This window comes from Pholis gunnellus (assembly GCF_910591455.1).
Source record: "Pholis gunnellus genome assembly, chromosome: 7".
Taxonomy (NCBI): Eukaryota; Metazoa; Chordata; class Actinopteri; order Perciformes; family Pholidae; genus Pholis; species Pholis gunnellus.
In genome coordinates, this window is record NC_136533.1 from 9,430,777 (window position 1) to 9,451,636 (window position 20,860).

General features: G+C 44.1%; 1 protein-coding gene across 1 annotated transcript in view; it reads right to left on the minus strand.

Annotated features, from left to right (window-relative positions):
• Positions 1-20,860, minus strand: part of reln (reelin) — a gene marked incomplete at its 5' end in the record, with an annotated part of 88,407 nt that overhangs the window by 54,557 nt on the left and 12,990 nt on the right. The window contains 2 exons of the mRNA XM_079162364.1: positions 38-176; positions 15,475-15,582. Of these exons, the coding sequence (XP_079018490.1) occupies positions 38-176; positions 15,475-15,582 (247 nt within the window). The remainder of the gene's footprint in view (positions 1-37; positions 177-15,474; positions 15,583-20,860) is intronic.

The following is a 20,860-nucleotide window of genomic DNA, read 5'->3' on the forward strand; positions in this document are numbered from 1 at the left end:
ATTCTCTTATACACATATACACTCACACATGACTTACAGAAAGTTGACACAGCCGGTGCCAGGTGGCGGGGCGATCCAGACAAAGCTGAAGCTGGTGGAGGGCTGGTGGCTGACATGTGAAGCGACCACACTGCAAACAAACTGGGTTCCACCAAACTGGCGCTCTGGCATCACACCTGGAGGAGGGAGGAGAAGAAGACCAGATAGATTAATTGAGAGGGACAGAGAAAGTTACCTGGCGCAAATTTAAAATGTTTGTGAAGGGGATAAATGTAATGTAATTAGTACTAAACATTTGTATTATCACGTTTATTATTAGATACATTTTACATTATTTTAGTTTTTCTTGAAGTAGCAGCTCGTTTCCATTTGTTTTATTGTGTGTTATAGGTTAGAGTCATTAATCATAGTACATGTCATGTCTGCTATTTATCCATCTGCTTTAAATGTTACATTATCATTATTTGGTAAGCCCATCTAAGAGATTATTTTTATAGCCTGTGGTGTGGGTTAATCGGCCTTCCGAACAACATTTCCTTCATAAAAAGCATTTTCAGAAAGCCACACCCAACGGCAAACAATTAATAAAGCATGGGTGTAAAGTCTTATATTTAATTCATGGTCTCCTCTTTTTGGTTGCCAACTGTCATCGGTTTCCAATCAGCAGATTTAAATGTACCCACGCTCCACTACATTACTGCACACTCAGCAATACTTTCACAAAATGAAAACACAACAATGATGTTCACTGTGATGGATTACCAAAAGTATCTCAAGTAAGTCTGTTCGGGTTGGTGATGAAATGAAAGTCGTATAAAAAAAAAAAGAAAATGGTATTCTGTGAAAGGTGATTTGCAGCAAAGTAAAACAGCTTGTATGCAATTAAAATACTGCAATAATATTTGTTATGACACAGAGCACGAAAAGGGAAATACATCATAAAGTAACACCTCTTATAGACAAATCAGCATAAGTCTGAAACTAATGCATACAGTGACGAGCCAATCGATTTCAGATGTAAGATGTAAGTAAGAAAGAGCCACAAGGACCTGCATGATATAAGAGTATTGATATCTGTACCAATGTCTTGTTTCTTTCTCATTTCTTCCCTCACTCGTTTGATCTCGTGTCATTCTACTGATATTTGTTTCCCTCCACCGGCATCATACTTTTCTTTTCCTTCTTCATTGCTTCCTGCCTGACGCTCATCCATCGTTTCTACTTTTCTCTTTCTCCGTCTCTCCTGCTCTCCTTTCATTAGTTATTTTTTTCTTGACCCTCTCTTTCTTCTCTCACTCCCCGTGAGCTGATACTACATAGCGGTGCTCTTATTAATGACGGTCTGTGTCCGGCTATGATTGCACCGACGGAATGACATCATGTCACATAATCTTTTCTTCATCTCACAGAGGGCAAGGGCAGGACGTCGCCAGGCTCATCAATCACTGCGCAGACACGCAGGGCAGTTAAATAATTGACTGTAGCTAAACAGCAGTGTAGTGTTGGCAAAAACTGAGCGGTAACTATCACAAATGAAAACACAGCTCAACTATGAATTTGCAAAAACATGTGTGCATCTCCCAGACAGCAATCTGAGCATTTGTAATCATTTTAAAGCACTAAGTTAACATAGTGTGGTCCAGTGCTCATGGAGCAAACACATTCAGCCGGTTTAAAAATGTATGTGACGTCCCATCTGTGCATGAAGATGTGCTCTGAGCTGCAGCGCTCTGGTGGCTGGCCTCTGCTCTATACAACCTGCGAACACAATACTCTCCTCTCCTCTCCTCAATCATAACTCAGCTCACTGAAAACCTAATCAGCAATGATTAATAACATCGGAGCTTTAATATCCCCTGAATCAATGTGCAAATCAATATGTAAAGATTGTGTGTGCGCGCGTGCGGTTCAAAACTAATTATTTAAAGATAAATAATTCCGCCCATTTTCTGACAGTAATGAATTTGACCGCACAGATTGCATCCATAAATACACACAACGTCGACAGCACCATAAATGTTTCTGTTAAACTCTGCCAGCTGCTTGTGTGTATTTGTGTGTGTGCTCGTTTGTACCGTTAAATTAAATTTATGTTGATGTGTGTATGTGTGTGCCACGGGACAAACAAACCAAGTTATCATTGCTGTCGGACAAAAAACTACACGAAAAACAAGCTTGTTTTTTAAATTGAGCACCATGCATTTATGTGTTTATCCTGTGGGCTTTGCAAAGGTTTTCTTGTTCTCATCATGGGGAGACACATGAAACTCTTTAACTGGAGTTCAAACCGAATAATCATCAAAGCTACATGATTTAACAAAAGGTTTCGCATGACAAAAAACGTATTGTATCATTATGTTTGAGTGCATGCAGCGTGTGGGCCTCGTGTGTCAGATTTACGAGGTGTCGAGCAGAGCAGCCTTTTACATTGCTAAGGAGCTGCTGGTGTGCAACAACAGACCGAGATGTAATCACCCACTAATAGTGCTCCTGTTCTCCAATCACCTCTCGGCTACAACCTCTCCGTGTAATGACCACGATTTACTCTTAAGCAAACACATACACACAGACAAACATGCACAAACACACATAACTGTCTTGGGTTATTGCAATGTTGTTAGCCTGGGAAAGATCTCCTCAGCACCCTATCTTTACCGCCGACAGACAGGAAAGCAGAAATTGCTTCTGTGCTGTTCATACATAGCAGTCAGGCTAGCATGCATTGACATACCCATACTTCTTTCTCTTGCTTTAAGCCCCTCTGACACAAAAAAAGTGCCATTTCCAGAACAATTTCCTGGCTGTTATGTGCCACCCATTTACTGTCGCAACCAAGGATCTCAAGACGACAGATTTGGCACTAAATGTCCAATTTTGTGGCAGAAGAAGAGAAGGAGAAGCACTGTGAATCCTTCTCACCAAATTACCAAGGCAATCTGAGAATCCCTGCAGATGTGCATAATACAAGCTTAGCTCTCGTGACAATGGAAACACGATCTGGAAAGGCTGCGAGGACAAACAGAAAGAGAGTGTGGTGATGGAGTTGAGCAGGAGAATGAGCAGAGGGGATAGCAGACGCGAGACAGTAAACGGGTTGTGGCCGGTTAAACTCATTTAAAAAGGGATTCAGCGCTCATCATTGAGTAAAAGAGAAAGGTGGGCAGGGCACCAACAACACCTTCGGTGTTGGACAGGAGTGTTTTTTTCATTTACAATGATGAAACACTCTTGTAATACAACCCTAATCAATTCACCACAAGCTACTGTAACTTGAATAGGAAAATGAACTAATGCCGGATGAAGTGAAACCAAACACAGAATTCAATGTTTGAAACGAGAAAGATGTGCATAGCACTGTGAGAAAATTAGGAAAAGAAAAGAAAATAGCAGCAGACAGTGGGAGAGGTAGAGAGAGGGAGGAACTGAGGATATGGCTAAAGAGAAGCAGAGAGCAGTTAGACTAGGGTGAAGATGAAAAGGCAGACTGATGCACTCCAGGACACAGCAGCGCTGGGAATCGACACCGCTCACAGAATTTCTATTCCCACTTGAAAAATACACTCAGGCGTAAAAATGCAAATAACGAAACTATTCCCTTTCATGTCCGGGTGTGGAGAGAGAGAGAGAGAGAGAGAGAGAGAAAAAATATCACTATTATTCAACGAGATCCAAATCCCAAATGTTCCAGTGAAGCAACAAGCTGTAGTGAACCTGGGCAGAAGAAAAGAGACAACTCTAACATTCCTGGTTCTGTCCAGGGAGATGAGCAGAGAAATAAAAAGACATGCTCTTTCGTCATTGTGAAATCAAAATATATAACAAAGCCCTTCCTGTGTCCTTATTCACTGGGGTCACGCCAACTTAAAAAAAAACTGTTCATTCATTTATTCTTCATTCTGTCGACCTCTGAGTTATGTTTTTCGCGACATCTCTCACTGACTTCATCTTTGCTTTAAATGCTTGTTTTGTTTTCTGTCAATATAGTTTGTGCTTCCTTCTTCTCCTCTTTTACAATCTCGATCCCCCGACATTTTCTTACTCGAATTACAGTACTTGATGTGGTCTGTTAAAACACACAGCAACTAGGTGATCGATAGGAAGAACTTGCTACATTTTGGCGTGTTAACCTCTTTCCACAAAATGAAAGAAACGTTTAATTTTAGTGGGCACATTTTATGCTTCATCAACTGTGATTAGCAAACAATCAGCTGCATGCAGAACTTACCTAATGAGCTGACAATGACAGAAGTTGGGGGGGGGACTTGGAGGACTATTGCAACCACACATCCACAGTCACATGCACACATGCAAATACATGCAGGTCTTTCACATGCAGATTGGGCACTTATGAGCTGTCGGCAGTGATTAATGGCAATGGAAGATGACCTGCTAACTCCCACGGTGTGACTGGGCAGAGCATGTTTCATAAATACAACCCCACACAATACACACACACACACACACACACACACACACACACACACACACACACACATATGCACGCACACACACACACACACATGCACTCCACACACAAAACACAGACACACAGGAAATGGGTGTGTCAGGATTTTAGGGGTCATCTGTTGGTTGTAGGGCTGTCAACCTGACATCAAGCTCTGCTGTCAATTGTAGAGAATTTTTTAAGCACCCCAAAAAAAGGAAGTGCGAAGTTGTCGCCTCTCATGTATTCATATTCAGTCCATCTAGTAACAAAGACTTCTCCCCTCCGTCTGGTTTTCCTTCTTTTAAATATGTAAACACTTCAATTCACATCTGTCTGTGTCCTCTTTAACATCTCTCTGTTTGAACACAACATTTTTTTTTTTATCTGTCTTTGTATCTCACTTTGCAAAGCTAATGAGCTTTTCCACAGCCAAGCTCAAAACAAGTCAAATAGATGGAGTGAGAATTCTCCCCCGATGGAGCAGATGGGCAATCGGTGGCTCAGCCTGGCAGCGACTTCACACTGCAGGACCAGCAGGAGCCGGTCTAACTGGCATTAGAGCTGATAGTTAGGTTTGGTGGCAGAGTTGCGAGGATCCGAGAGGCACCATTCAAATTGATATGCACATTTACGAGAGTTATACACACCATTTGACATCTGGTCTAACAAACAGCTACTGGATTTGTCCCTCATTCCCCAATTGTCCTTCAGCCATGTCTGGCTTGAAGAGCAACAGAAAACTATTAGTTTGACTGATCTGTGTGTGTGTCTGTGATTCGACTGTATTCATTTCTGTTAAATGGTTTCTAGGATACATTCAGGGCAAACATGTTTTTCATGCGAGAGTTCTGATTGACAGGTAGGCAGTAGGATAATGCACTTCAGTCCTAAAGGTTATAAGGAATCTGGATGCTTGTTGCTTTTTTTCTACCAAAAGTTCGAATAAACTGGTCCAATTGTTGTTAATGAATTCATGTTCAATAAATTCCACTTCATTGCTAAAGCACATAAACCAGCACAAATGCACTTTCATGACCCTGCACGTCTGCACACACATACACATAATCAACCACAAACAGAATATTAAAATGCATGTGTATGCATGGCAGTTTGCCCGGAGCGTTAAAGAAATAAATCCCTATGAAGTAGCGTAATGTGCTGTAAGCAAATGAGGAATTTGTCACTGCTCACTATATAGTTTTTGATTAAACGCAGAAATGTGCTTCTCATTTAAAGAGCACAGATTAATGCTTATGATGCATATCTTTGCTTGTGGTGTGCATGTGTGTCTTCACTATGTGCACACTCAGATAGACAGATAACGGCCTTATAAGCAGTGATCATTCTCCCACTTGCTCAGACTTAGAAATCCAATGTCTACCACCCCAGATAATTTGGAGGGCAGGCACATTTTAGGCTCATATTTCATTTGGTAATTCTTAAAACCTGTCATAAACCTACTGGAGCATTAACATGTGTTATTAAAAGCCTGTGAATGTATGGGAATCTGTCAAAGGCCAGAATAATGCCTCCGTCAACACGTTTCAAGAAAAGGCCGCACAATGGCGACATAAATGATACATCACAACAGTACTGACAGCCTGAGTAGGGACCCCATACGCTTTGTGCTGCTGAATGATCCCATGCTACGTGTGTGTGCGTTTGTGTGCGACTGTTGTGTAGCATTCATCGCCTCTTCTCAACACCATCCTCAGCTGGTCAGCTGGGCCACTGCAGGGTCTCACGGCGCATGACAACCTGACTCTGATCTGCTACTGGCTCAAACGAGCATCCATCTCAGCATCTGCCAATCACGCTACCATGGAGACGGGTTGGCAGCGTTGGGGTGATGGCAGGGGTCCGGCACAGTGTTGCCAGAAGGAAGCTGTGTGTTAATATGGGTGGTGAAAGATGCCTGTGGCCAGGGGGGAAATGGGGTAAGAGACTCTGTGGGAAAATGTGTGGGGGAGAGGTTTTGCCATATGAATGAAGGAGAGATTAAAGGACACCTGGAGGTCTGTTGAGCCGTGTGTGTGTGTGTGTAGGTGAGCATGCACAAGCGTGTATATGAGAGACTTACTGTGCATATGTATATGTTTACATTATTATGTTTTTCCATGTGCGCACAGTACGGTCAATTGAATGTTCTGTGAAAGAAGCCATTTGTGTAGAGATAAAACGTTGGAATACATGCCCTGGCTCTCAGCACCAGACCAATTTTTGACCATATGCATACATTTACAGAACAACTGCTCTTTCATTTCGGCCTCCATTGTATCTCACAGCATCCACCATCTATTATCCATAAACTTCTGAAGGCCAGGCCACACACACAAACACACCCACACAACACACAGAGCCAAGGCTTATTGTAAGAGCTGCCACTATAGCTATAGCTAGCTGAAAGAGAAACCGCACTGTACACATCAACATATGGTCATACGTGAACAATTATTAAATACCCTTCAAATGTAATAATTGCTTATTCTTCTGTGATGAGTCCTATACATTATTGCATCTATCAAAACCAATAACTGAATAATACAAATAATAAAAGTATGAAGAAAATAAGCATTTAGCTCATTGCTTGAGGCTGTGTTCGGCTTCCTTTCAATGATCAAGAGCTACAAGCCACACAAGCGTAAATGATGAATGGAATACAGGAGCACCACCGGAGCATAATATACCCCCCTGAACTAATGTGTCATAATTGAAATGAATGTTGTTCTGAATCAAACAAGTGTTGTGTGTTTTGGAGCCCCACCCTGTATGATAAATGAGACTTCTACGTCTCTGCACAGCCCTGTAATCCATCTCAAAAGGCACACTCACATACTCGCAAACACACATATAGTGTACCCGAATGCATGTATACATGCATGTGCATGCTCATAATACATTGTGACGGTTAAAGGAAAATTCCAGTTTGTTACGAATTGTGTGTGGATTTCATTGTGTTGGCCTTCATTAAGTAATTGGTGAGAATACCACAACAAAGCATTACTTGACTGATCTGGGGGTATGTTTAAAACATATTTGATCATCAGACTTTTCAAGTTTTTGGCTGGGGAGGATTTCTTTTCAGTGATGGTGTCTCAGAAATCAACAATCAATTTGCTGAGCACAATATTATGGTTAATCATGGTACCGATGGCCAAAACTGCGAAAATGAGACCAAAGTTGTGTAAGAAATGTATTTTGGTTTATGTTTCTGATAGAGCTAAGCTGAGAAACAGGGGCCTGTATAAAACTGGGTTCAGTCCCAGGCTCAAGATGTGTGTGTGTGTGTGTTATGCAAACCATCAGGGTGAAATGTTGCTGAAAGGCCTAACTCGAGTGAGTGCTAGCGGTGTGAGGACTGTGGAGCAGCGCCCAGTGGAGGACAGCCAGCTCCGTGCCCCTGGATATGCTTACCACACTGGGTGGCAAAGTCACCAAACTCCCCTTCCCCCACACCTCCAGTCCTCCAGCACCCATTTCTTCTTCATCCCCTCCATCCATCCATCCATCCATACGTCCATCCATCAGTGAAGCCCATGAGCGGCTGGCTCCTGTGGGTGTGTGTCATTGTAGCTTGGCAGGCACACACCACAGCTTTAACGGCAGGCGCCAGGGCTAATTTGATTTTTAATTCAACACGACTCCTCGGCTAATAGTTTGAGCTGGGGATTAATTAATCTGATTTGACTTGTGCTAATTTCTTGCACCCACGTCCCTGCTCCCCACCCGTCAATGCAGCAAACAAACAAACTGGTAAGGCCGGGGTCTCGCAGGCTCTGTCCTGACACACATGTTGAGTGTGAGAGATAGAGACCTGGGGCGACAGGTGAGGAGCCAGTGGAAAGCCTGGGGAAGCTAGGCATGGTGCATGCGCAGCAAGTGCATGTGTGTGTGTGTGTGTGTGTGTGTGTACCTAGATGTGTTTATGGAGGAGGCTGGGGCTGAGCCTGGTCTGACAGAGGAGTGCTGGGAGGCAGTGAACTAATCACGGCAACAGCCTGGCTCTCGTAAGGAGGGCGAAACACTGAGAAGGTCACCAACTACTTTTGCTGCCAAAATATGGGTCAGATTGGATCTGGGTGAGTTGTTCACAGATAACTTGTATGTAATGTACAAAAATGGGTGAGGCGGTGGAGCATTCCTGTTCTTCTCTGAGGCTTTTAGAGGGTGTAGGTACAGATCCAGGCAGGAACCTACAGGGAGAAACCGGAGGAACCACTAAGCTTCCTCGTCTCACAGAGTCAGAGAGAGCACTTCCACTTTTTTCTAATACTCTCTGCAAGGGAACTTTAAAAATGAATAGACCTCAGAGTGCAGCCTGGATGGTATGCACTTTGTGGAGAAGGCTTTGTAATATCACTTTCTTGCAGTTTGCACACGAAACCCACAGATGCCCACACACTTGCAAGGTGCATGTGGAGGTATAGAGTATAAGGAGTTTTACATCACAACCCAACAAAGATACATTTCAAAGTCAGCTTGCCTCTTTGTTGAAATGATGCAAACCCACTAGTGTTCACAGAAATGTGTCAAACTGAGCAGTCTTCTAGTCAAAGCTCCTTCTGTCTTTATTCTATCTTTATTTCTCTCTCCTCTCTCGTTCTCTCTGGCATGTAACCAACCTCTCTGCATGGCAGAAAATAACATTGCTCTGCTCAAGAGAGACCACACATGGGAGGAACAGCCTACGCCTGCTGCTCTCTCCTGCAGGATAAAAAAATAAAATGATATTTAAAAAAAAAAAAAACTGGCCAACATCTCACACAACACTTTGAAATCTCTATCAGTCAGTCCAGCTCCTGCCTTCCGCTTTTTCTACTCTCCTGGTCACCCTGGACCTTTCTTACCATACATTTGGATGCAGCAAATACAGCGAAGAAAGGAAAAAGCACTCAAATGCTCAGCATGTACATACAAATACATGTGAGCTCCCACAAAAAGCAAATATAAACACACACACACACACACACACACACACACACACACACACACACTCACCGACACAAATAGATGCACATATGCATGAGCATAGGCACACATACTGAATACCACATACAAACGTAAGCACACCTAGTGAAGCCATGGGAGTTCAAAGAAGGGACGATGTTTTCCAAGAGAGCTAGCGGGCACTTAGTTAACCAGTAATTCCCAGCAGTAGTGCTCCAGAAGGTCTACTGTACCATCACACCTGAGACACAAGACCTGCACAGTTGGGATGTATGGCAAACACAAATGCACTCGTCCACAGTCTGCTGTGGGTTCACCTTAAATTAATAATGGATTATGTGGTATTCTGTTTGAATTCTTTTCAAATTGCGGTTGCTTTTCGCCTCTCAAGAGGCTTTGTGCGTGGAAAGAAGCTACATAACTTGTGATGCATAATCACCCAAGCATTCCTCTGGACTCTGAGAGCACCCAAATGCTTAGCCACCTGTTAGCAGCTCCGAGGCATTGTGAGATTGGTGGGGGAGGACTTGCCGGACAGTGTGAGGTTACAGAACAGAGGCTCAATCTGGGCGTGAATAGTGGGAAAGCCCAGTGCCAGCAAAGCAGTGAGATTTACAGCGAGCCGACCCAGCCGATCTCCAGCCTGATCTAACACCGTGCCGCAGAGAACACAAATCACCTCCCATCCATAACCCTGCCCCCGACAACTCATTTCATCTTCTGTACTAATGAATTCATCATCAGGAGGGATCTGCCTGTGGGTGCCTTTAGCTCTGAGCAGAGAAGGAGTAATGGCTTAGATAAGTCATCATCATCATTATCAACATCATCACCGCCAGCATCACCTTGCCTCTGTTCAGCCCACAGATCCGGAGCAACAGTTTGGGACAGTGCAATGTCCTTGACAGAGTGGCAAGAGGGGAACTTTGGGAGTGTCCAAGGTTATTACAAGGCTGGATGTCAGAGCAAATGCGTCACGGAAGTGCATCTTACATGAGAGAATCGGCATGATTGCGTGTATGTCAATGGAATTTGAATGTGTTGTGGAATGAGTGGATAAATCAGCGAGTGTGAGCGCTCTTATGGTAGCAAGTGTGTGTCTCTGTGTATCTGTGTGTATATGTGTGTATATGTGTGCGTGCATGAAGGAGTCTAAGCGGCGCAGTCAGGGAGCTGTCAGCAACGAGCCAGGGAGCAGGTTGATCACAGGGCTTCAGTGCGTTTGAAGTCTCCGAGGGACTGACAGCTTCTCTCCCCATGGGAACCCCTTCCCTCCTCCTAGCACCACCCTTTCTCTATATCATTCCTCTTTATCCTCCATCTCTCCCTACACAGTATCTCCAGCTCAGTTTTTTTCTCCCCATGCCATTGATGGAAGAGGTATGCGGAAGCACACTTGTGCTCCCCCGGGACCGTTGTTGCTTCCAAAGCAAGGCTTTGTTCAGCAGGAATCACACCTGTGAGTGTGTCTCTGTAAATACTGACATGATGAGCTGCCATCTCTCGTAGTCTGACATTCTGACTGACATTCAGTCTGGCTCAGTGGCAGCGGGGCACAGACAGCCGACCTTCAGCCTTGAGATGGATGAGTGTGTGGCTATCAGGATTTGAATGCATAATTGTGCACGATGAGAAGGAAAGATCATTCGTGATTGTGTGTTGTATTTCCATATGTTTTCTATTTCTGCATGAGTCCTGTTAAATATGTGTATGGTGTGATTACACTTTTGGCGGCGCCCTCTCTGGCCCCTCCTCCACAGGTCAAGGTGCAGCAGGATTTCATCTCTAATCGTGCTGTGTGTTAGCATGAGCCCATCCGTCATGGGGACGGAGTGTCGGCTGGATGTCCCTGTCACTAAGCTGTCCATTTTGTCAGACAGCCAGATCCATCATATTGAGATGGGGACTGATCCTTGCTAGCAGAAGCCAACCACCCGCAAATACATACAAATATGCAAATTAACGACAAAATAAACATCACCCGGCAAACGAGCCATCCATCAATGACCAGTTTCTCAGCAGCTCAGCATTGGCACAGCAACACCAATCAGCGACTTCATCAGAGGGAGTGATGGAACGCCATCTTCTCATCGTCTCTCCCTCCTTCCCCCTCCTTATATTATTCACATACTGTCTCCTTTTCATTGGTCCCGCTTTGCCATTTTTCATTCACACTTTCTCCAATTTTCTCTTCTCACTCACAACTCACACTCATTCCCTAAATTAATCTCAAACACTTTGTTAGCCCCATGTTGGCATTGTCGCCCATCCATTTCCCTCTCCTGTCCATTTTCAAAGCTCTCTCCTTCCTTTAAGTGCCTTTTCCCCATCATCGTAATTATAAAATATCTGGAGACATTAAGAATGAATACTTGTACTGCCTTAGTGTTTGAATGGATAATGATGTGATGGGAAACGTTTTGCCATTAAGGGAGCAATACAAATCAGACCACATGTGACAATTCTTTCCATACAGGCCCCCGGCCTGTGGAGTCCAATACGTCACCTCATTTTTGCTGTGCGACATACAACAGCAAACTGTTCTTTTTTTAAACCCCAACCAAATAAATCAAAATTATTATGACATCTTACAAAAGTCATTGTGTTCATCATAAAAAGTTTGAAATCTGTGTGAGTTCCTGGCAGAAAGGCTAGAGGCCGGAATGGAAAGAAAGTGCTCTTAATGGAATAAAAGTCAAAGGAGGGAAAAACACGAAGCAGAAGTTGGAAATCTCCAGCAGCTGAGTCAGTTCAGACTCATGTTCCTTTTCTGGCAATGTGTATATACATCCCCTTGCGCATGTTACATACACACACACACACACACGCGGAGTCTAAAACATGTTGCAAAGGTCTCTGGTGAGCAATTAGGTTGTCAAACTATGCTAGACAATGTAATGAAATGAATCACCTTACACACTCTACCTCACGCATTAACTGTATATTGTGACTGAGTGAATCCCACAATGACGTGTTTGTCCTTTCCCGCCAGCGCCTCACACTTTGAAACAGAATAATTGTTGTGACTGTGCCCCAGCCAGACTGGTTCATTGGGCCCCTTAAGGTCAGATTTATAAAAAACCACACTGAATTTACACTCCTGTGTTCTGCCTCTCTAAAGTGGGCCTGGCTCCCAAACATAACATTGTTTTTAGCTCCAGTTTGTCTGATTTTGCACTAGCCATAGCAAAGCAATTACAGCATCATAAAGGTTTGTGGTTAGCCACCCGGCGGCTAGTGGGGGATCCCCAGCCTTTAGGTAGTGGAGGAATGAGCCTTGAGCAACCGGAGCCACAGCTCAGCCCAGAAGCCAAAGATACGGCATTCCTTCGACTACACTGATAACCACCCTAATTGCTCCATTACACTTTGGTTAACTCGACAATGTGTGGGTGTTCTGGCGACGCAGTAAAAAGTCTGTCCCTCAAAGCTTCACATTTTTATTACTAATGTAGTGTAAAGTGTATTGTTATTCAGAGGGAGTGGAAGCCAATAAAATGCTCACTTCCCTGTCTCAATGTCGTGGTGTCTGTGTGTGTCTGTGTACATGTGAAGATATCTACATTAGTGCATGGGGCAGACCAAAAACAGAAGAAAACAAAAGACAAAGAAAGAGGGGGAACAGTGATAGAGCATGTGCATTTGCATGCGGTGTGGTCATGCACCGGTTTTATGAGTTTTCTGTAAAAAGCAATGAAGGGTGAAACGGAAGGCCGTGGGGAATTCTCTCTTTGGAGGCCGGCGTGCAGTCGTCCTGTCTGCAATAGCTCTGACCACACCAACCACTAGACATCCCCACAAAGAGTGTGCAAACACTAACCTCTCTGTCTCCTCTGTGCCCTGCCTTTACCTGTTTATTCTTCATTTTTCATACCATTTATGTTCACGATATGTCCGTCTTTGTCTTTCTCTACACTGACGTCAACTCAGCAGAAATAAAAGATCTACAAACTTAAAAGTCTTCCCGCTCTTCTTGCTAAGCATTATCCTGTGATTTCAATACTCAACGACATTCGGCAATCTCGATTTACCACTAATCTTCTCCCTGTGTGCGAGATCCTGTGGTGGCGGTGCAGTGAGGTATTTCCCCTGCTGGAGTTCATGTTGGTTCCCGCACTGACACATCTGTCATCCACATGTTACCCCAACCAGCCGCTGCTCTAGCAGCTTTATGCAGCTGGAGTGTGTGTATGTGCTTTTGAGTTAGAAGAGATGAGTATCTCTTTTTTTTTAATTCCCTGTGTGTATATGTCCATGTGTAGCTGTGTCCCCTACATGCCTCCAATAAGAAGGGGATTAGAGCCGCACCCTATGTAAGGCCCTCTACACTAAACACTGGGCTCGTGAAACTCCCTTATGGAGTTACATGACCCTCTTGTCCTCACAGATCTTTTTTATATTCGTCACAACACCAATGGACATCAAGCAGTGTCTCGTTCCATTGTTGTTCCACTACATTATCTTCAAAGCATTTTGCTTTGGCTCTCTTATGCACAGCATAGCCGGGTTTCCATGAGCTCATTAATGAAGCTCTTTTACTCTCCCTCTCTGTGAGCATCATTCCTCAGCCCTCCCAAGGCTGAAGAATCCTTCTCTCCACAGGTGTGACACCCTGCCATGGACCATGGTGTGCAGAACCAGCCAGGCTGCGTAGGGTAGCTTAAGGAAATACCATCTACCTTGAAGAGACCGTGCAGAGAGATAAAGTAAAGGAAAAGTAAAACTGTAATTGAGACAGCAGTCCCATCATGGGTGCTAAGAAGAGGACTTTGCTGGCACTAATGAATCACCCCACTGTTTCGCCTTTATGACAACATTGATTCTGTGACGCTCCATTGAGCCCTGCAGCCCACACTGGGAGAGGATGCAGCAGAATCAGAGCAGAGAGACACAGCGCAGCGAGCTCTTCGGCTGAGGACTAACTGACGCTGTGAAACCTGGACGGCATCGCGGCTCAGCAGATTACACATACTGTAACGGAAGGCTTTGCAGACTTATTTAAAAACATACAACATGGACTGCACACACTGATGGGCAGCAGCTCGTGAAACTGTAAGCTGCTGCCCATCAGTGTGTGCAGTCCCCTTCTCTTTGAAACTTTTCAAATGAATGAGAGTGTAGCAAAGGTGACGCAATCCTTGCTTGGATGCCTCCCCAGTAAGCAGGGCTGCCCAGAGAGAAGAGCTGCTCTGGCCAGGGTGAAGTCAGCGTCTGAAGAACAGTGGAGTTAGTCAGGATAAGTGAGCCCGCTGGGCAGCAGTTCTGGGCCAGTAGCCCTGTTCTCACAGGAGTTCTTTACGGCCGATCCATCACCCGAGAGAGGCCCCCACCCCTGCACACAGGGACTCCATCCGCACGCTCTTCATCAGAGTCCAAAAATCCTCATTGTACTGTACTGTAAGGTGTAAATTTAACTTTTGAGATAACACACAGCTATGCATGCAGGTGATGCAAAGACAAAATACTGATCATGTTGAGAAAAATAACAATAGCACTAAATAGTCCTCAATTCCCTAATTGTTTTCCAAATTCTTACTATTGTACTGATACAGTACGTAATCCAAATGCAATGCAACTGGACCACTGCACCTTTTCTTCAACTCAACATCTGACCAGCTGACCTAATGATCATTAATATTCTCTCCTTTGTTATTTGAAGTTTGGTTTTGTCTCTCAGAGGGCTCACATACTTTTGCTGATTTGTTCTCCAATGTCCTTTCCTCATCTCATATTCACGTTTCTGTTTTTCTTCCCTCAAGCATCAATGAAAACGCATCTGGCCGAAACCATGGTTACATCATCCCCACTCCTCATCCATCACGGCCTGTCACAACAGGAGAGGGGAAGTGGTCTTTTGCTCATTCTGGACACGGATGTGGATAACTGAGCTGGGTCGCGCTCACAGTGATACTCCACAATCTCGGCACTAAGATGCTATTTACATTATCTCAGAGTTTGTCGTTTGTGCTAAAATGCAAAAACTAAGTTGAGCATTTAAAGAGGGGTTTGTATTGGCACAAAGAGCATGGGTGGGGGAAAGCACTCTAAAAAGCCTACAGTGATATCTTAAGAAGACTTACCGAAGCCAAAGGCCGCTGGAGCAGGAATGGGAGCCGACTGGACTGGCGTGGAGGTGTAGAGGCCAGTCACCAGCAGACCATCAAAAGATACACTGGTAGAGATGGTTACTGAAGAGACAGAAAAAAGGAAAACATTAAACATTGGTGTTAACGTCAAGCTGCAATGTTACTGTTATTACACATACAGTTGGTTACGCCATAAAGCAATTGTTTTACAAATGTAAATTATGAAATATAATACACTATCCTCACATCTTTTAGAGACCTTTTATTGATAACTCAAAAGAGGACAGTGAGATAAACTGTAATTTAATTGCTGATAAGGTGTCAGAGATCGCAAGTACAAAGTTATGTTCACACTTCGTTTGCGAGCTACGCAGATAATTAGTTGGTGTGATGAACATTCGTGTGGACAGGAAGTCTGGAAGTGAATACACACTACAGCTCCCTGACATACTGCTGCTAATGAGCACAGAGATCAGGTGTTAACAAATGAAAATGTAAAGCGAGCATTTACTGGCAGGCCAATGAGACCAAACGCCCTGCAGGAGCAGAGGAGAGCGCACAAATGTGCAAGCAGGTGTTGAAGCAACAACGTCACACACGCCCACACACACCCACACAAAAACACACTGGAGCCGGCTAAATGGAGGTTTGAGTCACTTTCAAGTAATTGAACAAAAAGCAATGCAAAAACCTCACTGTTTGTCTCATGGCCATCAGCTCAAGAATGTAAACTAACTCATCCTGAACAGATCACTGTGCTTTAATCAAAGCCTGTTGACAACCATATTAGAAGAGACTGGTGAGCTAATCGGCTGTAACCTTGATAGCCTAAGTCTCCATTTATCACAGGTCATCACAAACAGCAGCAGAGTAGAAAACTGCCAGAGGTCTATTATCCAGCTGTACAGATCTACAGCTTAGTGTATCCAGCGGCAAGTTAACTATTGATCTACCCAGTAAACAAAGGCCCTGAGTGACGGGACCACAGAGCCAGCTACATCACTGGAGGAAAAGAGCTCAGCCACTGGACTCCTTCCAGCCAGACAGATCAGAGCACAGGGGAACAGACTGCGGCTCAAAGGAGAAAAGGAGAACACACTCCCACAAAAATACGCTTTTGCACTTTGAGGAAAACAATCCTTTCCAGTGGGGAAAGATGAAGGCATTGTTATTTCCTGATCCTGGAACCCCCCCCCCCCCCCCCCCCCCTTGCTTTTGGGGGGAAAAGTGGATGAGAAAAATGGAGGAGACACCCGCGGCGTTGGCGTGTTTTTCGTAAGAATAGCAACATGTCGGTTTGGTCTCGGGGCGTTCTTTCTTCTGGGCTTGGTGTGTTTCAGTGTGGGAATCTGGGCAGAGCAGACTCCTGTGTGGCCCAGTCTTCCTGCCTGTCTGTCTGTCTCGGCGACTCCATTAACACGTCCTCACACAAGGCGCCCAGCATTTGTGTGTTTGAATGTGTGTGTTCTGCATGCGTCGGTGTATATTGGATGTGCTACACCCTGTCATAAGTGCACAGTTCAGCCCATCTCTCCCCGCCCGTCTCTCCTCCATATCAAATCCTCAATAATTCATCCCACAGCTCTCGTTATTACTTCTCCTGACGCGGTTCTTACACAGAAATCCGGCTATATAGCGCTAATGCTGTATTTAACATGCTCGTTGCGCCACAAATCGTTGCGTAAATTACATATTCGTTCAGGCGGCTCTCTCTGAATATCTTAAAACTGCCCACTTAGGCCATGTGATCCAAGCAAAATGAGACCTGTTGAACAGGGTAAACAGGAGCTAATTGAACTCTCAGTTGACTTACTATTGTAAATTGTAAGTCAACCTAAATCTAAATGTCAACCAATCAAAAGGAGGAGCTGTTTGCAGTTGACTTTGGTGAATACAAAATATTCTACAACTGAATTAATATTAATATAAATTCTTAATTATTTGCAAATATTTCTCTTTTGTATGAATGGCTCTGTGAGAGCAACACGTGATCTATTCCTTTTGTTATCAGCTGTGTGCACTGCAATAGTGTCCCAGCATGAGAAGCGTGCACAAGAAGCTGTATTGTGAGAAAGAGATATTTTGCTTGGCAACCGATACATTATCATATTCAATCCATGTTCCCCAGTGCACCTCTAACACTGCAATACCAACAGAATGCAGAGAAAAGGCCTTTCCATTCAAACAAGCAATTATCATGCTCATGCTGGGCATACATGTGCTCCTCTTTTATGCGATTTCTGCTTCCCTGAAGTGAATACATTACCTATTCAACAAATCCATTCCACAGTGAGGTGACCCAGGTTATCAGTGTTTGCATGATGTCGTATTGATCCAAGGCCATGGCATGATACAGTAGTAATGGAGTAATGGACTGGATTTAATGTAGTAAGTTGGACCAGGCTTCACCAGCTTCCATACACACATTACTCTCATTTCTGCATTTCCACTCAGCTGCAAGGTTGCACACACTCCATTACTCTCCGCAGACACTTGCATATGAGCTACACACACACATACACACACACAAAAGATATTTTTCTGCCTCCACCATGGTATTTCTCTCTTTATCCACCGCTTACACCTCTCTCCAAGCCTCTTTCCCTCAGCCTCACTCCCGTATGAGGAATCATGGTAAAAATGCTCTCTCCTGCATTTCCCCCGCATCTTCTCCCTTCTCCTGCATTTTCTGCTCCCTCGGAGCAGTTTTCCTGCACTCTGTTTGATGTGGGAGTTGGGGGAAGAAAGCGTGGAGGGGAGGCAAAGCTAAGGGCACAAGGTTACAATCAAAAAACAAGAACAGGGGCGAAGAGGAATGGAGAGAGTAGTCGTAGTGGAGTGGCTCACGGAGAGCGGCGCTACCTGATCAATACAAATGCAAGATCTAAATTATTTAGACAGGCCTCTAACACCCCTCTCTCCCTCGCTTGCCGAACGCAACAGACAGATGAGCCAATCAGATGAGATGAGATCAGATAAGATCAGATCCAATCACCTGTGGGGGTACTTCACACACACATACACACACAAAAACACACACACACACACACAGATCTAAAGGAGGAGGCTGGCGGCCTTTGATGGTAGCCTTTAAAATTCTTGTCCATACTTCATTTCTGAGTACTGTTCACTTGGCTGAGGGGATGAGAAGCCACGAGGAGGGAACGGGGGTGAACTTTATTACCAACGCTCTCATCCAACACATTAGCAGGTTCTCTGTGTGTGTGAGCATATGCGTACACACACTGTGTGTGCACCTGTGTATAATCTGTTCACGTGTAAACACCACCAGGTGTTCCTCCAAACACCTGGACTGAATTTGAGCCTTTTCCTCAATAAGACTTACAAGAGGCCAATAGCTTTACATTGAAACATGATTTTTAGATAAGGACATACATAAAACTCTTCAAGTAACAGGAGGCTTTGACTAACAATAACTGTATGTGTCTCTGGAATGAGGTATTCTGGATATAATGCACTCTCTGGTTTGTGAATCAAGTACATGCACAAATGCAGCCAACTTTAATTTAGTGAAAATATCTAATATCATAATATGTTAACTCTGTCTATTTTGATTGCCAGGTTAGTATTGGGTGGTGGCAGAGTAAAATGTGCAGTTTGCAGCTGTTTGTGATACGTTGAGGAGCCAGAGCACTCTCTAGCAGTAAGGTGCATCTCGGCTGACCTACAGGTACCCTTTGCTCTGGATCCCTTCCTCCCTTCAACTCCACATCAGAACATCGACATGCTCCTGGACAAGTCTGGTGTCAGTAGTTGCAAGTTCACCTAGGTTAGAAAAAAACACACATTTCACTTGCACATGCACACGCTCATACTTTATACTTGAACACACCACAGAGCACCTCCCTTGGCCCTCAGTCGACATGTAATATTGATGATGCGATGTGGTATGCCTCATTACAGACACACACAACCGTGCTCCTACTCAACTATTGATGGGCTTTGGGCTTTCTTCACTTCCTTGGATCCACCAGGAGTGATATTAAGGCACAAAGTACCAGCCCACCACACAAGCCAACAAAACACACACTCTTTTGCTTATGCAGACACACAGTGAATATACACGGTGACGACTAATCAGTGATGGGAAATCAATCTTCCGTGACAATCTATTGAGCAAATGTAAATGTGATGTAAATAATTGCTGGCAAATTAGAAAGGTTTTCCATCCAGCTTTATCAATGAGCAGAACGGCATGCTACTTTTTTTGTCCCCCAAACTCATTTGAATTTGTTTGATTAATATTTCAGCTCGGATTTCCAAACTTCTTCTTACCACCTGTCAATCAGGATTCCTGCTATTACCAGAGTGGATCACCTCACCTTGAATGCTGTAAAAGCATCCTCGATATGAGACAAACAAGGTACTATAGGAGGTTAGGGAATAGATGTTTAACATTTTATAAGATACTATAGTACGGTTTTACACTAGTCCCAAAGAGGTATGCTGTTGCCTGTAGAAATGAATGCACCTGAGGTAGACAGAGAATCATTTTTTTACCCTGGTTGTTTGTTTCTTTCTTTCTAGTACACGCAGTGAAGGATCAGCCATGATTGATAGATGGTTTTGGCTCAAACAAGAAGCAGATCTATTAAACAGTGAAAAAAAAGACCAAAGTGTTGCGCACTGTGTGCTGGGTAAGCAATCTAATTAGGGACTTGAAAAATAGGGCCCAGTGGTATCCTAAAGGCATTGGTAATGTCTCGCTTCAGGTACAGCAAAGCATGGTCGGCACTGTGGTTGGCAATGCTTAGCGGCATGAGCTCATTCTTAAAAAATAGCATGACGAGGGACTAGGCTGGAGCTGGACAGGAAGTCTGGGAGCTATGAGGGAAGACCTGATTTAGACAACTTGCATTTTAAGTCCCTGTATGGTTGGCATGGCCTGAACAGCTCCTTTCTGCTCTTTGTGTACAAACACACCTGCCAGTTTTCACCACACCCACATTCATAACCTTTACTTTACTAAAACAAGTCTCAGAAAACATTTGGAAAGTCCCCAAGACTGAAAAGACATGGCTGCTACACAAAGAGGTTCTGACAAGATTGGATTTGGTAGCACTCACTTCGCACTCACTTAGCACTCACAAACAAAACAAGCATAGTCTGCAATGTTGCATGATTACAGCATACGGTAGAACGAGCCACATAGTGAGTCAAATTACTTGAACTGCAAGGGATGCTGTAACGGAAAGTATTATCAATGAAATCCCCGTTTTTTTTACAAGGACACCCTTTTTGTTTCCAAATGGATGGAGATTTTCCTGGCAACAATCTGGATAAAGATAGCCGACCATCTGACCCATATCCCACTGGCAGACACGCACGTGCCGCAGAGAGGACCAGGAAATGGAGACCA